The sequence below is a fragment of the Ursus americanus genome, chromosome 11 (genome assembly GCF_024610735.1).
Source record: "Ursus americanus isolate L20-20 chromosome 11, mUrsAme1.1.p, whole genome shotgun sequence".
Taxonomy (NCBI): Eukaryota; Metazoa; Chordata; class Mammalia; order Carnivora; family Ursidae; genus Ursus; species Ursus americanus.
In genome coordinates, this window is record NC_142137.1 from 67,575,493 (window position 1) to 67,590,843 (window position 15,351).

Below are 15,351 nucleotides of genomic sequence, written 5' to 3' on the forward strand. Positions count from 1 at the left end.
CCCAGTAACAATGTTTATATAAACAACAAAATTATACAGAAGTAGTTGCCACTGAAAATCCATTGACCATATTTTACATTGTTATAGTTTCTAATAAGCATATAATTTAGAAGATCCCAACTTTTATTCAAGAGAGACAGTCCAGAAGCCACCCTGTTGTTGTACACCATTCTTTTCAGAATAGAGGCCAAAAGTAAAACCAACATGTTGCTACGGGAAGGTATTTACCAAAACAGCAGAACAGAGAAGACAAGTAAAATAGAAACGAGGTCCTTAAAATACGATTTTGCATTAAATGGAGTAAGGCCACAGTGACCTGATATGGCACGGGCACCAACACCATGGGTCCTCAGAGCAGAGGAGGCAGGAGTCCCTACTTAAACGTGTTCCCACCACCAGCAGCAGCCACGTGTCACCACACGCCCAGAGCAGGCTGGGCTCAAAGTTTAAAATCCCAGAGATACATGTTTAAGTGCTATCTCTTAACACCAGACTTCTTGAGGTTTATTGACCTTTCCAGAACATGGAAATAACAGTATAAATACATCTCATTAATAAGATACTGTTAATGGCGAATCTGTAGATCAGTGGATAATGACTTAACAATATTGCTATTCTTTCAAGCTCCTCTGTATCTTACATTCAAACTATATCCAATTGCATCATTTTATACGCTCTTCTCTTTCAAGATTAAAGAAACTGAAAGTGGTGGTGAACAAACTGGCTTGACTGTTAGGCACAGGAAAATTTTCAGATGCCAAAGAAAACTGGTCACCTAGCTTTGAAAATGTAAAAGTCTGGAATTAATTAGAACAAAAACGGTCAGGCAGTTCAGTAAAAATTCTGTGTCTCACCGTTTTGTCTGTAGCACCACAAACCACTGAAGACGGATGGGTAGAATAGATATAAGGCTCATATTCTGATAAAGTTTTCAAATAGTTATACAAAATTTGGACAATATACTAGACTTTTATTGCCTAGTAATAGGAATAATAAAATCATCAAATGTTAGGGCTGACAAGAGTCCACTTGTAACAACTCCGATAACCAACAACTATATAGCACTTCTACAGAGGTCAAAGTGCTGACCCACAGTTCTCAGTAATTCCCATAACTTTCCTAGGAATCATGGATGGGTGGTCCCACTATTCCTGGGAATATGAAGTACTGAAAGTCACAGAGGACTGGGTGATGTTGCTGGTGGCTGTTCTCTGGTCTCCTGGTGCCCATCACGCAGCTCCAGATATTCCATTCCTGGTGATGGTGGTCACTTCCCCAGCAGGACAATTTAAACCTGGCTACTTGTGGGCTGATGCTAACAGTTAATGGAAGACTGAGAATGTCCCATAGGGAGTATCTATCAAGAAACTAAGAAGCCACAACCTCAGGCTGGGTCATTATCCTTCTGGATTAAAGCAATCCAGTACCCTCCCCTCCTATTCCTTCTAGATGGGGGTGTAAAAAAGCAGTCACTGGTCAGCATCCGCCCAGGTGAAAAGTAAGGTCATAACCACAGAGTTCAATGACAAATGAGGCAGCTCAACTCCATTATAAACCAAGGAGCTGTAAGTCGAGCTTCTCAGTTCAGGTTAAGCACAGTCCTTAGTCTTAGGAAATGTGAGTTTAAATTTTAAAATGGAATTATGGGGGTGGGTATGCCAGGCCACTGCCTCCTACTCCAAGAGCGTTGTGACACCATAGGGTAGACGCCTACCTCATATTAACAAAGAATTCAGTATCACGTTAAGGAATTTTGAAGGTAACTTAATCACAAAAGTAAACACTACATACTCCTCGCCACCTTTCTTAACTCTCCTAAAATTAAATTCTCAATGTGCATCAGCCAATAATAGGGCAGGGCACTGGGGCGCCTGGGTGGCTTAGTCAGGTAAGCATCTGCCTTTGGCTCAGGTCAGGCTCCCTGCTCAGTGAAGAGTCTACCTCTCCCTCTGCCCCTCCCCCCGCTCATGTGCTCCCAGGCGCACGTGTGCGTGAGCTCCCACGCTCTCACAAACTCTGCCTCTCTCAGATAGATAAATAAAATCTTTAAAAAATAAATAACTAAAATAGGGCAGGGCATTAACATGAAAGCTGGGTCTTGGGATTTCCAAAGAACTTTGATGTTTCAGGTATCTACATGTTATATCATTTTTATGTTATAGAAATGTACATGTTGTTAACAACTAAAGTAGTGACAAGGTCCAACTATTTTGTAGGCTGATTCTAAGTGGGTACTGCTTGGTGAGAGGGGAAAAGTAATCCTCTCTAACCACTTTCTTTCTTTTTTCTTTTCTTTTTATTTTTTTTTACGATTATTTATTTATTTATTTAACAGAGAGAGCGAGCGAGCACAGGCAGGGCAGGCAGGGAGACTGAGAGGAGAAGCAGGCTCCCCACTGAGCAGGGAGCCCAACTCAGGGGCCCTGGGATCACGTCCCGAGTCAGAGGCAGATGCTTAACTGACTGAGCCACCCAGGCGCCCCAACCATTTTCTTTTAAAGGCTGAGGAAACAGGCCCAGAAAGGTGTATGCAACTGCCTCAACTTCTAATAATCAGCTACTAAAAACATTTGTTTATATTTATATGGCTCTTAAATGTTATACTTAGTGTCTGCCAATATAAGTCAATGGTTTTAAATTCTGAACTGAAAACTTTGTTCCAAATTCCAGGTTGAAAATTATGTAAAAGTATATATCTATATACAAGGAAGAGCCCAGATCAACTAATATCCATCACAGAATTTCAGGAGCATGTAATGAAACCCCAGGTCTTTCTAAATGGCTCTTTCGGCCTCTGAAAGTAAGCCACTTCCTGCCCCCAGACCCACTTCCTGTCAGGCAGGACTGCATACAAAAAGCCGACAAACCAGTCCTGTTTGTAGTCATTATAACCAGAGAAAATCACAACCTCAGAGTTAGAAAGGAACTTTTTCTGAGCAGCCCCATTAAAAAGGTCAGTTCCCTCTACTTGAACACGGGGCTGGGAACATTTCATGCCGAGCCCTCGCCACTGCTCATGGGCTCAGGCTCGGCTTCTAGAAAGAGGGAACTGAGGCAGGAAGAAAGCTTTCCAGACATCTGACAAATGAAAGGGTCATCACTCTCACCCAAGTTTCATCTACTTGTGTTGCAGAGGCATACTGGGGGGGGGGGCATTTAAATCATATTCCTCATACCTACTAGCTGGGCATTTTAAAGAATGCACAGCTTTTTTGACAGTCTCTAGGTAGGAACCAACTTTACATTAGGAATGACGTATACTCTACATGTAGATTTAGTATGGGCACGAAATTAGCTACCATGCTTTGACATCTGACCTAGGAGAGGGGAAGAAACGATCAAAGAATGTAACATTCCACAAAAGAAACGATTTCTTTCCAGAAACACACATGCTGTCTACACCCTTCTTTTCTCCCCATTCCAAGGTCACTTTCTCTTTAGCTAATAGGCTTGTGAAGTCTTGATTCGGCAACATGTGATTTCAGTTTTGCTAGATGTGTCATACATACTTCAGCACCAATTTAGTTCACTGAAAAGGGAGGTTAATTATATCCACAAACTTAGGATCCCATAAAAGACAAAATGGACAGGGCTAAGATGGCTATCACCTGCTGCAATGATTTTTAATTCTAGGCTCATAAAATACAGGAAATTAAAGGCCTATAGATTAGACTTCACTACCCACCTGGAATGTACTGTTTTCTTTGTAAAGTTAGAAGTCTCTGAAGGGTTTTTCATTTCTAACCTGGTGGGGGGGAAAGCCTATCAAAGAATGGAAATGTCCAAGCAGTAAGATAAATCGTACCTTAAATCTTGTGCCGTTTCTTTGATAAATCTTTGTCCCTGGTTAAGATCACATGTGCTACTGGCTCAGTCCCTAGAGTATGCAACTCAACCTTGGGTTTGTGAGTTTGAGCCCCACGTTTGGGTGTAGAGATTTAAAAATAAAAAATCTTAAAAAAAAAAATCACATGTATAGTAATATTTTGTGTTACATAACATTTCTCCTGTAATGCTGGCTTTTGCCATCTTCAAAAATAAGAGAGCAAGACCCTAACAGCTTTAAAAAAAAAAAAATCCGGACTAAATCAGTAAGCTTACAAAAATTCGCTTACAGAAGCAAACTTCAACACTGAAAAGTTACTTTAAACCGCCCAGGGTTTCTGAAATTATACTAAGTTAAAAAAACAAAACAAAACAAACTCTTCTCAATTTATACTTGGTTGAGATCCAGTATGTCAGATCCAGGACGGATTACAAGTTTGAAAATAATTAGTGGGAGTGAGGGCGGCTGCGGGGCACTTAACAGCCCCCTGCTCAGGCAGCTCAGGTCTCCCTCTGGTGCCCCCGTCTGCGCCCCTCCCTCGCACCCAGGGCCCCAGAGCGGAAGCCAAGCCAGCCTCCAAAGGGCTGCACAAAACTCCGCCCCAGAATGCCCCACGCTTTGTTATGCCCACTTCCAATTTTCAGCTCCGCAAAAGCTGCCATTGAGGCGATGACCTATTTCCAGTCAGGGCACGGGGGCACTGCATAACCACCGCCCCCCGCCCCCATCGTGGGAATACAGAGTAACAGTGGAACTAGCTGGGAACAAACAGTTCTGTGTGTTTTCCAATCAACTGCATTTTGACTGGAGGTCCCCTTGAATAAAGAACGTATGTGGGAGGCGAGACGGTCCGATCTGGGGTTGTAGCAGGCACTCATCTGATCAGAACACCAAAGCTCTCCCAAGAAACCACGTCCACTCAGGGATCCATGCAAAGCAGTCGGCAGGACCCGGGAGGGCTCTCAGGCTCCAGCCTGGGGCTCCAGATCCCAGGGCAGAGACGTCCCTTCCCACTTGCCCTCCCGTCACACTCAAGCGTTTGGCCATTTGGAAAATGACGGCATCTTTCCCTTTCACCCCTATAATGTGCTCTTAAAAAACAAACTCTCCTTTGTAAAATTTGGAACATTCACAAAAGTAGAGAGTACAGACACCCACCCCCACCCCGCCTGTACTTTCAGAACCCAGCTGGACGCCATTAACTTCCTAACATTCTTGATTCATCTATTTTTCCCACCAGTTTGTTTGTTTCTTTCATTCATTCATTCATTCATTTATTTATTTATTTATGCTGGCATATTTTAGGCTGCCCTAGGATCATTTCAATGGCAAAAACTTCAGTATGTAGCTCTAAAGAACTCTGAATATGTGTGTGTATGTTATACACCCACCACACCACTATCATTTTAATACTTAAAATTCAGTCAATATTCAATTATCCCCCATTGTCTCAAAAAAATCTTTTTACAGTTAAATTGTTCAAATTGTGTCATGCCCTCTGCAGCCTTGTCATCACACAGTATTTCCAAACTGCCCTGTTTGGCCAGTTTCTTAACAAACATCAAGTTTTCCCCACCCTATCTCCCCATCTAAGTCCCACTTAAGAGTCTCACCCAAATAGCAATGTATTATGTAAGCAGGTACTTGAACAACAAGAAGCAACATTCGTAATTATTTAATCAAGGCAATGAAACACCTCAACAAAAATACTATACTAATATACATTATGCATTTTCATTAATAAGAGGTGGTTCCAATATTGTATTTATGTTCTAAGCTTTTACCAAGTGATTTGTGGTTCAATTTTCTCTTTAAAAACATAATGAACACAGCCAGATCTCCTCTAAGATGTATTTTACAGGAAATCTATACATGGAGTAATGGTGCAATAGCCAAAATATTATTCAAAAAAAATTTCCCTGAACCTCAATGCCTGAGAAATGATGGAAAAATCTACGTGGGTATGGCAAATGATGACTTATCATCAAACCTATTTGAAAACAAGTTCTTAGAGAAATACCTTGGGGCTCCCTGTCCAGTACAAGAGTGACTTACCAAACAACAACAAAACAGACAAAAGCAAACCACACTCTGCCCAGTCATAAGGTCGCTCTGCCCAGTCGTTTAACTCTTCACCTAACAAGGAGTAAGAGAATAAAAAGTACCTCTACCTCTGGGCAAAGCCTGGATGAAAACCAACAGCAGTGCTGCTATCACTCCCTGACTTTATGTTAGGGACTTGTTCACCAGTGTACTCCCAGGAGCTAAGAACCTGGCACACAGCAGGTACTCTATTTGTTAATGAACAAATGAATGTTAGAGAGGGATGGGGGTGATGTTCCATGTGGGAGCAAAAGGACAAGAAGGTAAATTCTATTGCATTAGGCTAAGTTAGAAAAAAGAATGCCCATCATGAGACAAAAGCTTTTAATCAGATTAGAATTTAGTAGTGCAAGTAGAGTCCCTCTACATGTATTCCATCCTCTGGGGTGACAGAGAGTCAGGAGCTTCGGTGCTGGGCTGTCCTGCCTGGCCTCAGCAGAACCTTTATGATAGATCCCCTGGACAGTGTTTCAGAGGTGAGGGGGCAGGCACAGGGAGGTTGAGAAGCTCGCCCCAGAATACCCTCTAAGAGGCAGGCATGTTCACATACCAATAAAGCAATAATTTAATCAAGCCAATAAAACAAGAACTGTAAGTTTGTTCTTGAAGCCGGTAGTGGTGTTTTTCTTTTTTTTAACCGCTTTGCATCTTGCTTTATGGCTAGTAAAGAAAAAAAAAAACTCAAAAAACTCAAAAAAAAAAAAAAAAACAACCCCAAAAACAACAACAAAAAACAAAAGACCCCCACAAAAACAAACCTAAGTATCTAACACTGTTAAAGGTAGAATTAAGTTCTATTAAGTGAAATAAAGCAGGGTAGTAAAGAGTGGACAGTGAAGGGGGTTCTATTTTAGATGGAGCGGTCTAAATTAGGGATTGAATTATAAAGCCATCCAGTCAGAAATTCACACACAGACTACAGGTTGGTTAAAAGTTAATTTCAAATTGTCAGTGATTAAAAAAAACAACTCATTTATGTAACCTTCTCCTTTCAACTCAAATATCAGATACAAATTGCTTTCTTTTACCATGAGCCAGAGATCTGTCATTATACAATGGCTTGGCAAGTGTGACACAAGATACTACCACTTTCTCTATAAAACAAAGACCTGCGCCAGCACCAGCCTTGTTTAAAATATTACCTCAACACCAACCATGCCTGCTCCCAGGTGATGACAGCTTTCCCGATACCTGTCCAGGCTCATAGCCTGTGATGCACCTAATACTGGCTAGCAGATTATTTGTTCTTTGATTAGAAATTTTTAAAAATTGGAACAACTGGTGTGTATCTGCTTGGAAATATTATTAGCTTAGTCATAAAATATATATATGAAGATAACATATTTAACAGTAATTATTTTTATCCTAAAGCAGGGGTTCGTAAAATTTTTTTGTGATGGGCCACATAAATATTTTAGGCTTTGGGGGCCATTTGGGTGCCTGTTGCAAATTACTGTTCTTTTGTTTTAAACAACCCTTTAAAAATGTAAAATCCATTCCTAGCTGGTAGCCCCTACAAAAACTGGTCACAGCCAGATTTGGCCTTGGCCTATACCATCCTAAAGTAAAAACAATTATTTACAATAATATCTGATGACAATTTTTTGATATAGACACTCTAAAACTGACTTTCAGGCAAAAATAGAAAAAACAGAATGTGCAAAGTGTTTTCTTTCTTTTTTTTTTTTTTTTTAAGATTTTATTTATTTATTTGACACAGATAGCCAGCGAGAGAGGGAACACAAGCAGGGGGAGTGGGAGAGGAAGAAGCAGGCTCATAGCAGAGGAGCCTGATGTGGGGCTCGATCCCAGAACGCCGGGATCACGCCCTGAGCCGAAGGCAGACGCTTAACCGCTGTGCCACCCAGGCGCCCCGCAAAGTGTTTTCAAAGTCAACAAAAAGGTAAGCAAAATCTGCTATACTTGCTATTACAGTTTGATCTGCAGGCGAGATCTATTCCTTTCTGTTATCAATAAAAGCCGGGTCAAGGTCAGGAAATTTCCATTTTGCTTGTAAGGTTTGATTTGTCAAATACATTACATTAAAAAGATCATTATTATGTTAATGCAGCTTCCATGTTGTTTGCACCAGTATCACCATTTACCTATAGATACTTACGAGAGCCTAGAGAACGGACTGTGATTCACAATCAAAGGAAAATAGAACACATCACTGACTGCTGTTGCCTTAAATACCCCTCTCCTCTTGTGTACTGGTGACTCCTGGGCACCTACCTACCCAAGTATCTCACTGGCTGGGAAGCCTTCCCTGGCTCTCCAGGGCACTCTTAATCTTCTTCCCTATGCACCTCTATTATCATACTTATTATACTGCATTGTAATTCTTTGCTTACATATCTGACTCCCCTATTAGATGGAGAATCCCTTAATGACAACAATCTTACTTATTTTTATAGTTCCAGCACCTAGAATGTAATGGCATAAAACAGGGCTTCGATGAATAAGGAAGGAACCAATATGACCTCCCAGGGAATTCTGACAACTAGAAGACATAGAGGATGAGAAAGAGATAGAGGTACAAGTGTTCCCTTTCACTTAATAACCCAAAACATTTCACACTGCTGTTTTTCTTAGGCCCAGTGACAAACTTTACCTGGTTAATACCAACTTGGAAACTAAAACCCTTAGTTTTAGCTACCTGTTAAACTTAAATGTTTGTAAAGCAAGTTTCCAGGAAAAAAATGTACACAAGACATACACAAAGCCGACAGCATCTGGAGATAAATTATCTGGACTTCATAGGCACAAGCTTTGTCTGTTTATTTTATGTAGAATTCTCTTCACTTAAAAACTTTACTCCCATTTTATAGATAACAAAACTGAGGTTCTTAGAAGCTAGATGGCTTGCCAAAGTATAATACTAAATTATGAAACTATTCTTTACATGGCTTTGCATTTTTATTTGGGAAAATTATGTACATTATATATTAAGCATTTTTACTCAAAAGTCTCTAAGTCACATTATAGCATAATTTTTTTCCTAAAAAACAACACAACACAACTAGGGGTGCCTGGCTGGCTCAGTCAGAAGAGCGCATGACTCCTGATCTCAGGGTCCTGAGTTCGAGCCCCATGTTAGGTGTAGAGATTACTAAATAAAGAGCTTTATTCTTGGGGCACCTGTGTGGCTCAGTCAAGTGTCTGCCTTCAGCTCAAGTCATGGTCCCCGGGCTCCCTGCTCTGTGGGGGGTCTGCTTCTCCCTCTCCTTTTGCCCTTTCCCCGCTTGCTCTCTCTCAACTAAAATCTTAAAAAAAAAAAAAAAAAAAGATTCTTTAGTTACAGGCACGAATGATACGTCTCTTAGAACGAAAATAATGCAACCTTCTGGTCTCTTCAATAAATATTTCGTATTAGTAGTGGCAACCACACATTTAAAGCTTACATTAAAAACTGGCGGTGGGCGCCTGGGTGGCTCTTGGGTTTCAGCTCAAGTTGTGATCTCAGGGTCATGAGATTGAGCCCCAAACTGGGGCTCTACGCTGGGAATAGAGCCTACTTAAAAAAAAAAAAAAAAAAACAAAAGCCAACAACAACAAAAAGCAAAACAAACTAAAAAACTAATTGGAGTGGTTTGGGACTCCCAAGTGTAGTTACCACTGAAATCAAATAAAATATAAAGGAATAACTCAAAATGCATTCACTGATTTTGAAAGCAGACTGTGAATTTTATTGCTTTGATTAGAGGTGAATTGTCTGAATACTCTAAGAAAGCAGGCATATACTGAATCATCCTAAGAATCTTCAAATTTTCAAAGATACCCAGAAGTTTAAGTAAAATAAAGAAAAATAATTATAATTCAATAGCAATATTGTTTTCCTTTCCTAAATTGTAAGTAATCGTAAACTGATTAAAATTTTTGTTACAGGGACGCCTGGGTGGCACAGTCTTTAAGCGTCTGCCTTTGGCTCAGGGCGTGATCCCCGAGTCCTGGGATCGAGCCCCACATCAGGCTCTTCTGCTATGAGCCCGCTTCTTCCTCTCCCACTCCCCCTGCTTGTGTTCCCTCTCTCACTGGCTGTCTCTCTGTCAAATAAATAAACAAAATCTTAAAAAAAAATTTTTTTTTTGGTTACAAATCACATTACTACTTAAGACAGTAACTAACAAGAGAGGCCATTGTGGAAGGCCAGGAGAGAAACTGAGGAACGAGAAATGGGATCTCTTTCTTCCCTATTCAATGGAAAATGGCTGCCTTTTTCTCCCCTTCAAAAACAAAGACAGCCCAAATTTGAGAGCCCACTGGTCACGGCCAAATTAAGCTTTGCAACTGGACTCCTGCAGAGAGAAGTTCAAATCAGAGAGATTCAATTAGACATCTTAGCTCCTTGTCTTTCTGGAGTTTGATATCCATCCGGCTATCTTCTTTATCCCCACCAACAGCCACATTCCAAATATCAATGATGGCACCCATGGCACTTAAGCTGGAACTTTAAGAAGGCAACTGTATATCCACTCCCAAGCCTGCAAGAACATTCTCCTGAGTGAATGCTCTGGAATCACACTGGGTTTTGCTGCCCCCTAAACACACCACAGGCTCTGGTCTCTGCTCCCACACAACCACGAGTATCAACCCCATCAAGAGGGCCTCAGTGCACTGCTGGGGTTCCAAGGGAAAGAATATATAAACTGCTCCTTTCTTATGAAATCAGCAGTTCCCAAAGTCTGGGGGCACAATAGAACCATCTGGGGAGCTTACTGAAAGCACGAGTGCCCAGGCCTACCCAGCCACGGAGATGGAGATTGAGTAGTACTGTGAGGGACCCAGATAATTATATATGCCAATGTCTGAGAACATAGCACTAGATTAATTCTAACTTTTAACTTTGTGTGTGTGTAGTATGCACACACACCCAGAAGAAACATAAGCTGCTGGCTTACTTTTAGTTTACGTGGATTTAAAAAGTACTGTAGTTTAAGAAAAATACTGATTATATATATTTTAGGAGGCAGCAGTTATGATAATGAAAGAAGGCAAGGATTCCTTTCATCAATTACAGTCACAAATTTGTCAGCAAGTACAAACCAAACTCTCAACCCTTCCTCCCACACCTGGTCCTTTTCCAGGTTTCTTATCTCAGTGAATGGCACTACCATCCACCCAGTTATGCAACCCAGGCACCAGAAGTCAGTCAGCCTTACACTGCCCTCTGCCCCCGCACACCCAATCCATCACCAAGTCCTATCTAAGAGCTTCCAAACACATCCACTTCTCTCCATTTGCATCACACTGCCTTGGTCCATGCTATTACCACCTCTCACCTGGGCTACTCCAACAGTCTACACCTGCACCTCACCTCCTCCCTCCTAGTGATTCTCAAGTTGCAGCTGCAGTGACCTTTCGAAAGCTGAATCTGATCAGGTCACTTCCATTCAAAATCCTTCAGTGCTTCCCCCTGAGCTAAGTCCTGAAAATGCCCTCTTATGGACTACTAGGCTCTGCACAGCTGACTTCTGATTTTCCTCTCTAGCCATACTCATCCACATTGGGAACCCTGAATTCATCCTACCCCCTTCCACCACAGGACCTTTGCACAAGTTGTTCCCTGTGGCTGGTATGCTCCTTGCCTCCCTCCTTCACCAGACTGTAAATCCATGAGGACAGGAAATATTGCTGTGTCTGCTCATCTTGGGAGCCTCAACATTCAGCAGAGTAACACAAATGCCTGCTAAACTAATGGCTGAATGCACAAATAGACTCATTGTGCCTTACACGGACAGTGTGATGATGACAAATGACTAATCCCAGCCAGCACTTCTCACCACCACATGGGAAAATCTTTCTAATTCACCATCTCCCCATGGTCAGGAAGGAGGGATACACAGAAAACACATTCCACGTGTCCTCCTCAATTGAAGGGGGTGGTTTGGAAAATGTATCCGTATATTCGGTAAATCCTGTGCCTGTTAAAATATTTAATGGACATTAATTGTCTCATGTAACATTATGAATTAGGTACTGCCAGTGGCCCCATTTTATTGACAAGGAACCTGCAACAAGAAGCTAAGAAACAAGGACTTATTCCACACTGGGTATATGCCCAAGAGAAAAAAAAAAAAAAAATTAGTGGAAAAGGCTATGTAGTCCCAGAGAGGCAAAGTAATCTCAGAAATTATCTTAAAATTTTGGCACAGAGCAGAATTTTGAACATGCTCTCACAGTTTTCCTACTGAAGGGAAAAACGTGCTTTTATCTTAGCAACTTCCACATCAAAACTTTAGAAATGAACAGTTACAGCACCTGCCAGTGCCCCTTAAGGCAGTTCAGCACTAAACTCAGAAAAGATTTAAGAGAGCTTGGCCTTGCATCATTCTGAAGCTTGACTGCTGTGGTTTTCCTTTCTACCACCCTATGCCTCCTTCCTATCACGATGAAGAAAGCCAAGTGTGGTGATAAGAAAGGAGGAAGGGGGACCGCAGGTCACCCTAGACTGAACCACAGGCATAAGGACTGCTTCCTGAGCCAGCTCCCTGGACAAACCCCTATGCCTCTTCCCAGATGAGAAGGACCCGCAAGGCCAAACAATCAGCTGAGCAGAGGGTGTGGTGTCTTCTAGACCTCAAACCATCCTCCTTGGAAGTGTACAAGTCACACATGTGTAGAGCCCCAAAGCAGCTGTGGGAAAAGCAAAACCAGACAACAGTACCTCCCTTGGAGTGCCCAGGCTGATCAAATCCTACCCACAGCCCTCGAGCAAGACTCAGCTGAAGGGTAACTTCTCAATAAAGTCCACCCATTTACCCCACTGGATGGTTTTCCTCCTAATTGTGTTGCACTTGACCTAAGCCTCTTTTCCTCTTTGGTGGCAGACTGTTCCAGCTTCTATTTCAGCATTCGCATGTGTCCAGGCTCGGGTTCCAGACTCTAAGACCCCCGAAGACACGCCTGATCTCACCCATCCATGCCTTACACACCCAGCTTGCAGGACAGATGCTTGCTGAATGAGTGAACACTCAGTCTAACAAGTGGTAATTCAAGAAGCAATATTAAGAGAAAAAGCAACAAATATTACTTCATACTGTGTTATAAAGTTGTCCACTGACACAGTTTAGATTATCAATCATAAATACTTTCCCTGCTGAATTCAAGGGATCAGGTAGAAGCCCAAAACCCCAACCATTCAAATGTATCTACCTTTATACATACAATTAAAATATACCTGCCGTAAGAAATAAAGAGAGCCTTAAAAAGGGAAGAAATTCTAACACATCTACAACATGGATGAACCTTGAGGACATTATACTAAATGAAATGAACCAGTCTCAAAAGGACACATACTGGGCGACTCCACTTATATGAGGGACCTAGAGTAGTCAAAGTCTTAGAGACAGGAAGTGTAAGGGTGGGTGCCAGGGGCTGGGGAGTTAGTGTTTAATGGGTAGAGAGTTTCAGTTTCAAAAGATGAAAAAGTTTAGAGATGGGTGGTGGTGGTAATGTACTTAATGCCACTGAACTGTACACTTAAAAATGGTTAAGATAGTAAATTGTATGTTATGTATAATTTACTACAGTAAAAATAAATTACAGTTCATTTTGAGAAATGAGAAAGAAAAGCAGTGACAGGAAACTGGTTTACTGCCTTTTTTCAGGGTGGTATCTTAAAAGCTGAACTCTGCTTTTCTTTTAGTGAAATAGAGAAAACCATACCTACGGTAATGTCTTGACTGCCGCTCTGCAAAAGGCTGTATCGGGCTGTGCCCTGAGCGACTGGCCGCCTTTACACTAGGTTTACATCACAGGCATTGTAAAGCCTGGGTGCCTTGTGCAAGTTTGAAACGAAAGAAATTTTGTGTAGGAAAAAATTTTCTGCATCACGAACGAATCCTTTTAATTATGTAGTTTAGACAAAAACTATATTGGGTTCTGAATCTGACAGCATATTAACACAGAAATGTATTTAACTTAACAGTAAAGACTTGATTAATCAAGAACTCCTTTTGGAGAATCTATGATTTACTGGTAGCAAATGCAGTAGCACTGACTACAGCACTAACTTGGCTGAAAAACTAGAATTCTGAATGTATCTTTTATTGCAATTTTTAATGAACCCAGGTATTTTCTCCATCATGATTCAGAGCGATTAAAAAATATGAAATCCTCTCCCCAACATCTAGTCACAGTTCACCTGTGTCAAAGCAGGTAAATACATACAACTTTCCAAGAAATGCTGGTCACAAAGAACCTGCCTTGTTCCCACCACTGAAATGAAAGTGTATCCCCCAGGCCTGGCCAGCAATGGAACCCTGAGAGCAACATGATCAGATGCAGGGGACAGAGGTGCAGGTGCCGGCCCTTGAGTCAGCTGACGTTTATGATGTGGCCCAGGAGCGCACGAGCAGAGGCAGGGCAGCCTTCCTTCATCTGCAATTCAAGTCCACGACTCAACTTCGAAATAGGAATCCTGCTGCCACCAGCAAATTCCCCGGTTAACAGAGCACAGCTTCCCAGGCCTGGCGTAAAACGGGCTGGAAAGAAGCTGCCCGCCAGAACGACGGAGCCCCCTAACCTGGAGGCCCTTTAAGCATCAAAGGAAGATTTGGGGCGCATTTGGTTCCGACACATGAAAGGACTGAGTTGATGGGCGTCGTCGGAAGCCACCTGACTCTCCCGTCATTTGGACAACTTTTCTTATTAAGAAACTTCCAAGTTGCATTAGAAGACACTTTTCAAGCAGACCGAACTTTCTTTTACAAAAGACCAGAAACTACTGGGGCGGGGAGGGGGCGCTCACAAACAAAAAGACCGTAGAGAGAAAAGCAGCCGCGGTCGTTTTCTTCCAGAGTTCCACAAAAGGACCAATGACCCAGTGGGGAGCCCATTCCCGCCCTCCCGCCGTCGACAAAAGAACCCCGTCCCACACAGAAGCGCCCCAACACGTCGCCCTGGTATCGCCGCTGGAAAAGAACGCCTGAAGCATCCCACCGGCCCCGACGCCGGCTACTTACTGGTTTCGGCATTTTCGGTTCCTGACGGGTTTTCCTCAGTCCCCTGGAAACACGACTCTGCCGCAGCAGCTGAGACCGCTCTCCGGACCTGGAGGCAGAGGAAAGCCCTTCAGAGCGCACAGCAGCCCGCCGCCTCCTCCCGCCGCCGGGCCCGACACTCGGCGCCCGCCCCGCGCGCCGCTGCTTAAGAACCGGCCGGGCGGGCGCCGGCGTGAGTCACCGCCCAACCTGCAATTACTGCGGGCCGGGCGGGCCCTGCGGGGAGGGGGCCCGGCAGCGCAGGGGAGGGGGCGCGGGGGAGACGTGGGCGGCGGGGAGGGGGGGCGCGGGGCCCCGCTCGGGGACGCGGAAGCGGGCGGGGCGGTACGCCGAGGTACTCCTCGGACTTCCAGGAAGCCAGCCGGGAGCCGGCAGACACCAAGTTTCACTTTGTGAAGCAACCGTTTGCCCCAGGGC

The 15,351-nt window shown here is 43.0% G+C and overlaps 1 protein-coding gene across 1 annotated transcript in view; it reads right to left on the bottom strand.

Moving 5' to 3' along the window:
• The window catches only part of EZR (ezrin), a 48,397-nt gene extending 33,420 nt beyond the window's left edge, over positions 1 to 14,977 (bottom strand). The window contains 1 exon segment of the mRNA XM_045805432.2: positions 14,896 to 14,977. Coding sequence (XP_045661388.2) covers positions 14,896 to 14,907 — 12 coding nt within the window. The 5' untranslated portion in view covers positions 14,908 to 14,977.
• Positions 14,978 to 15,351: the final 374 nt, after the last annotated feature.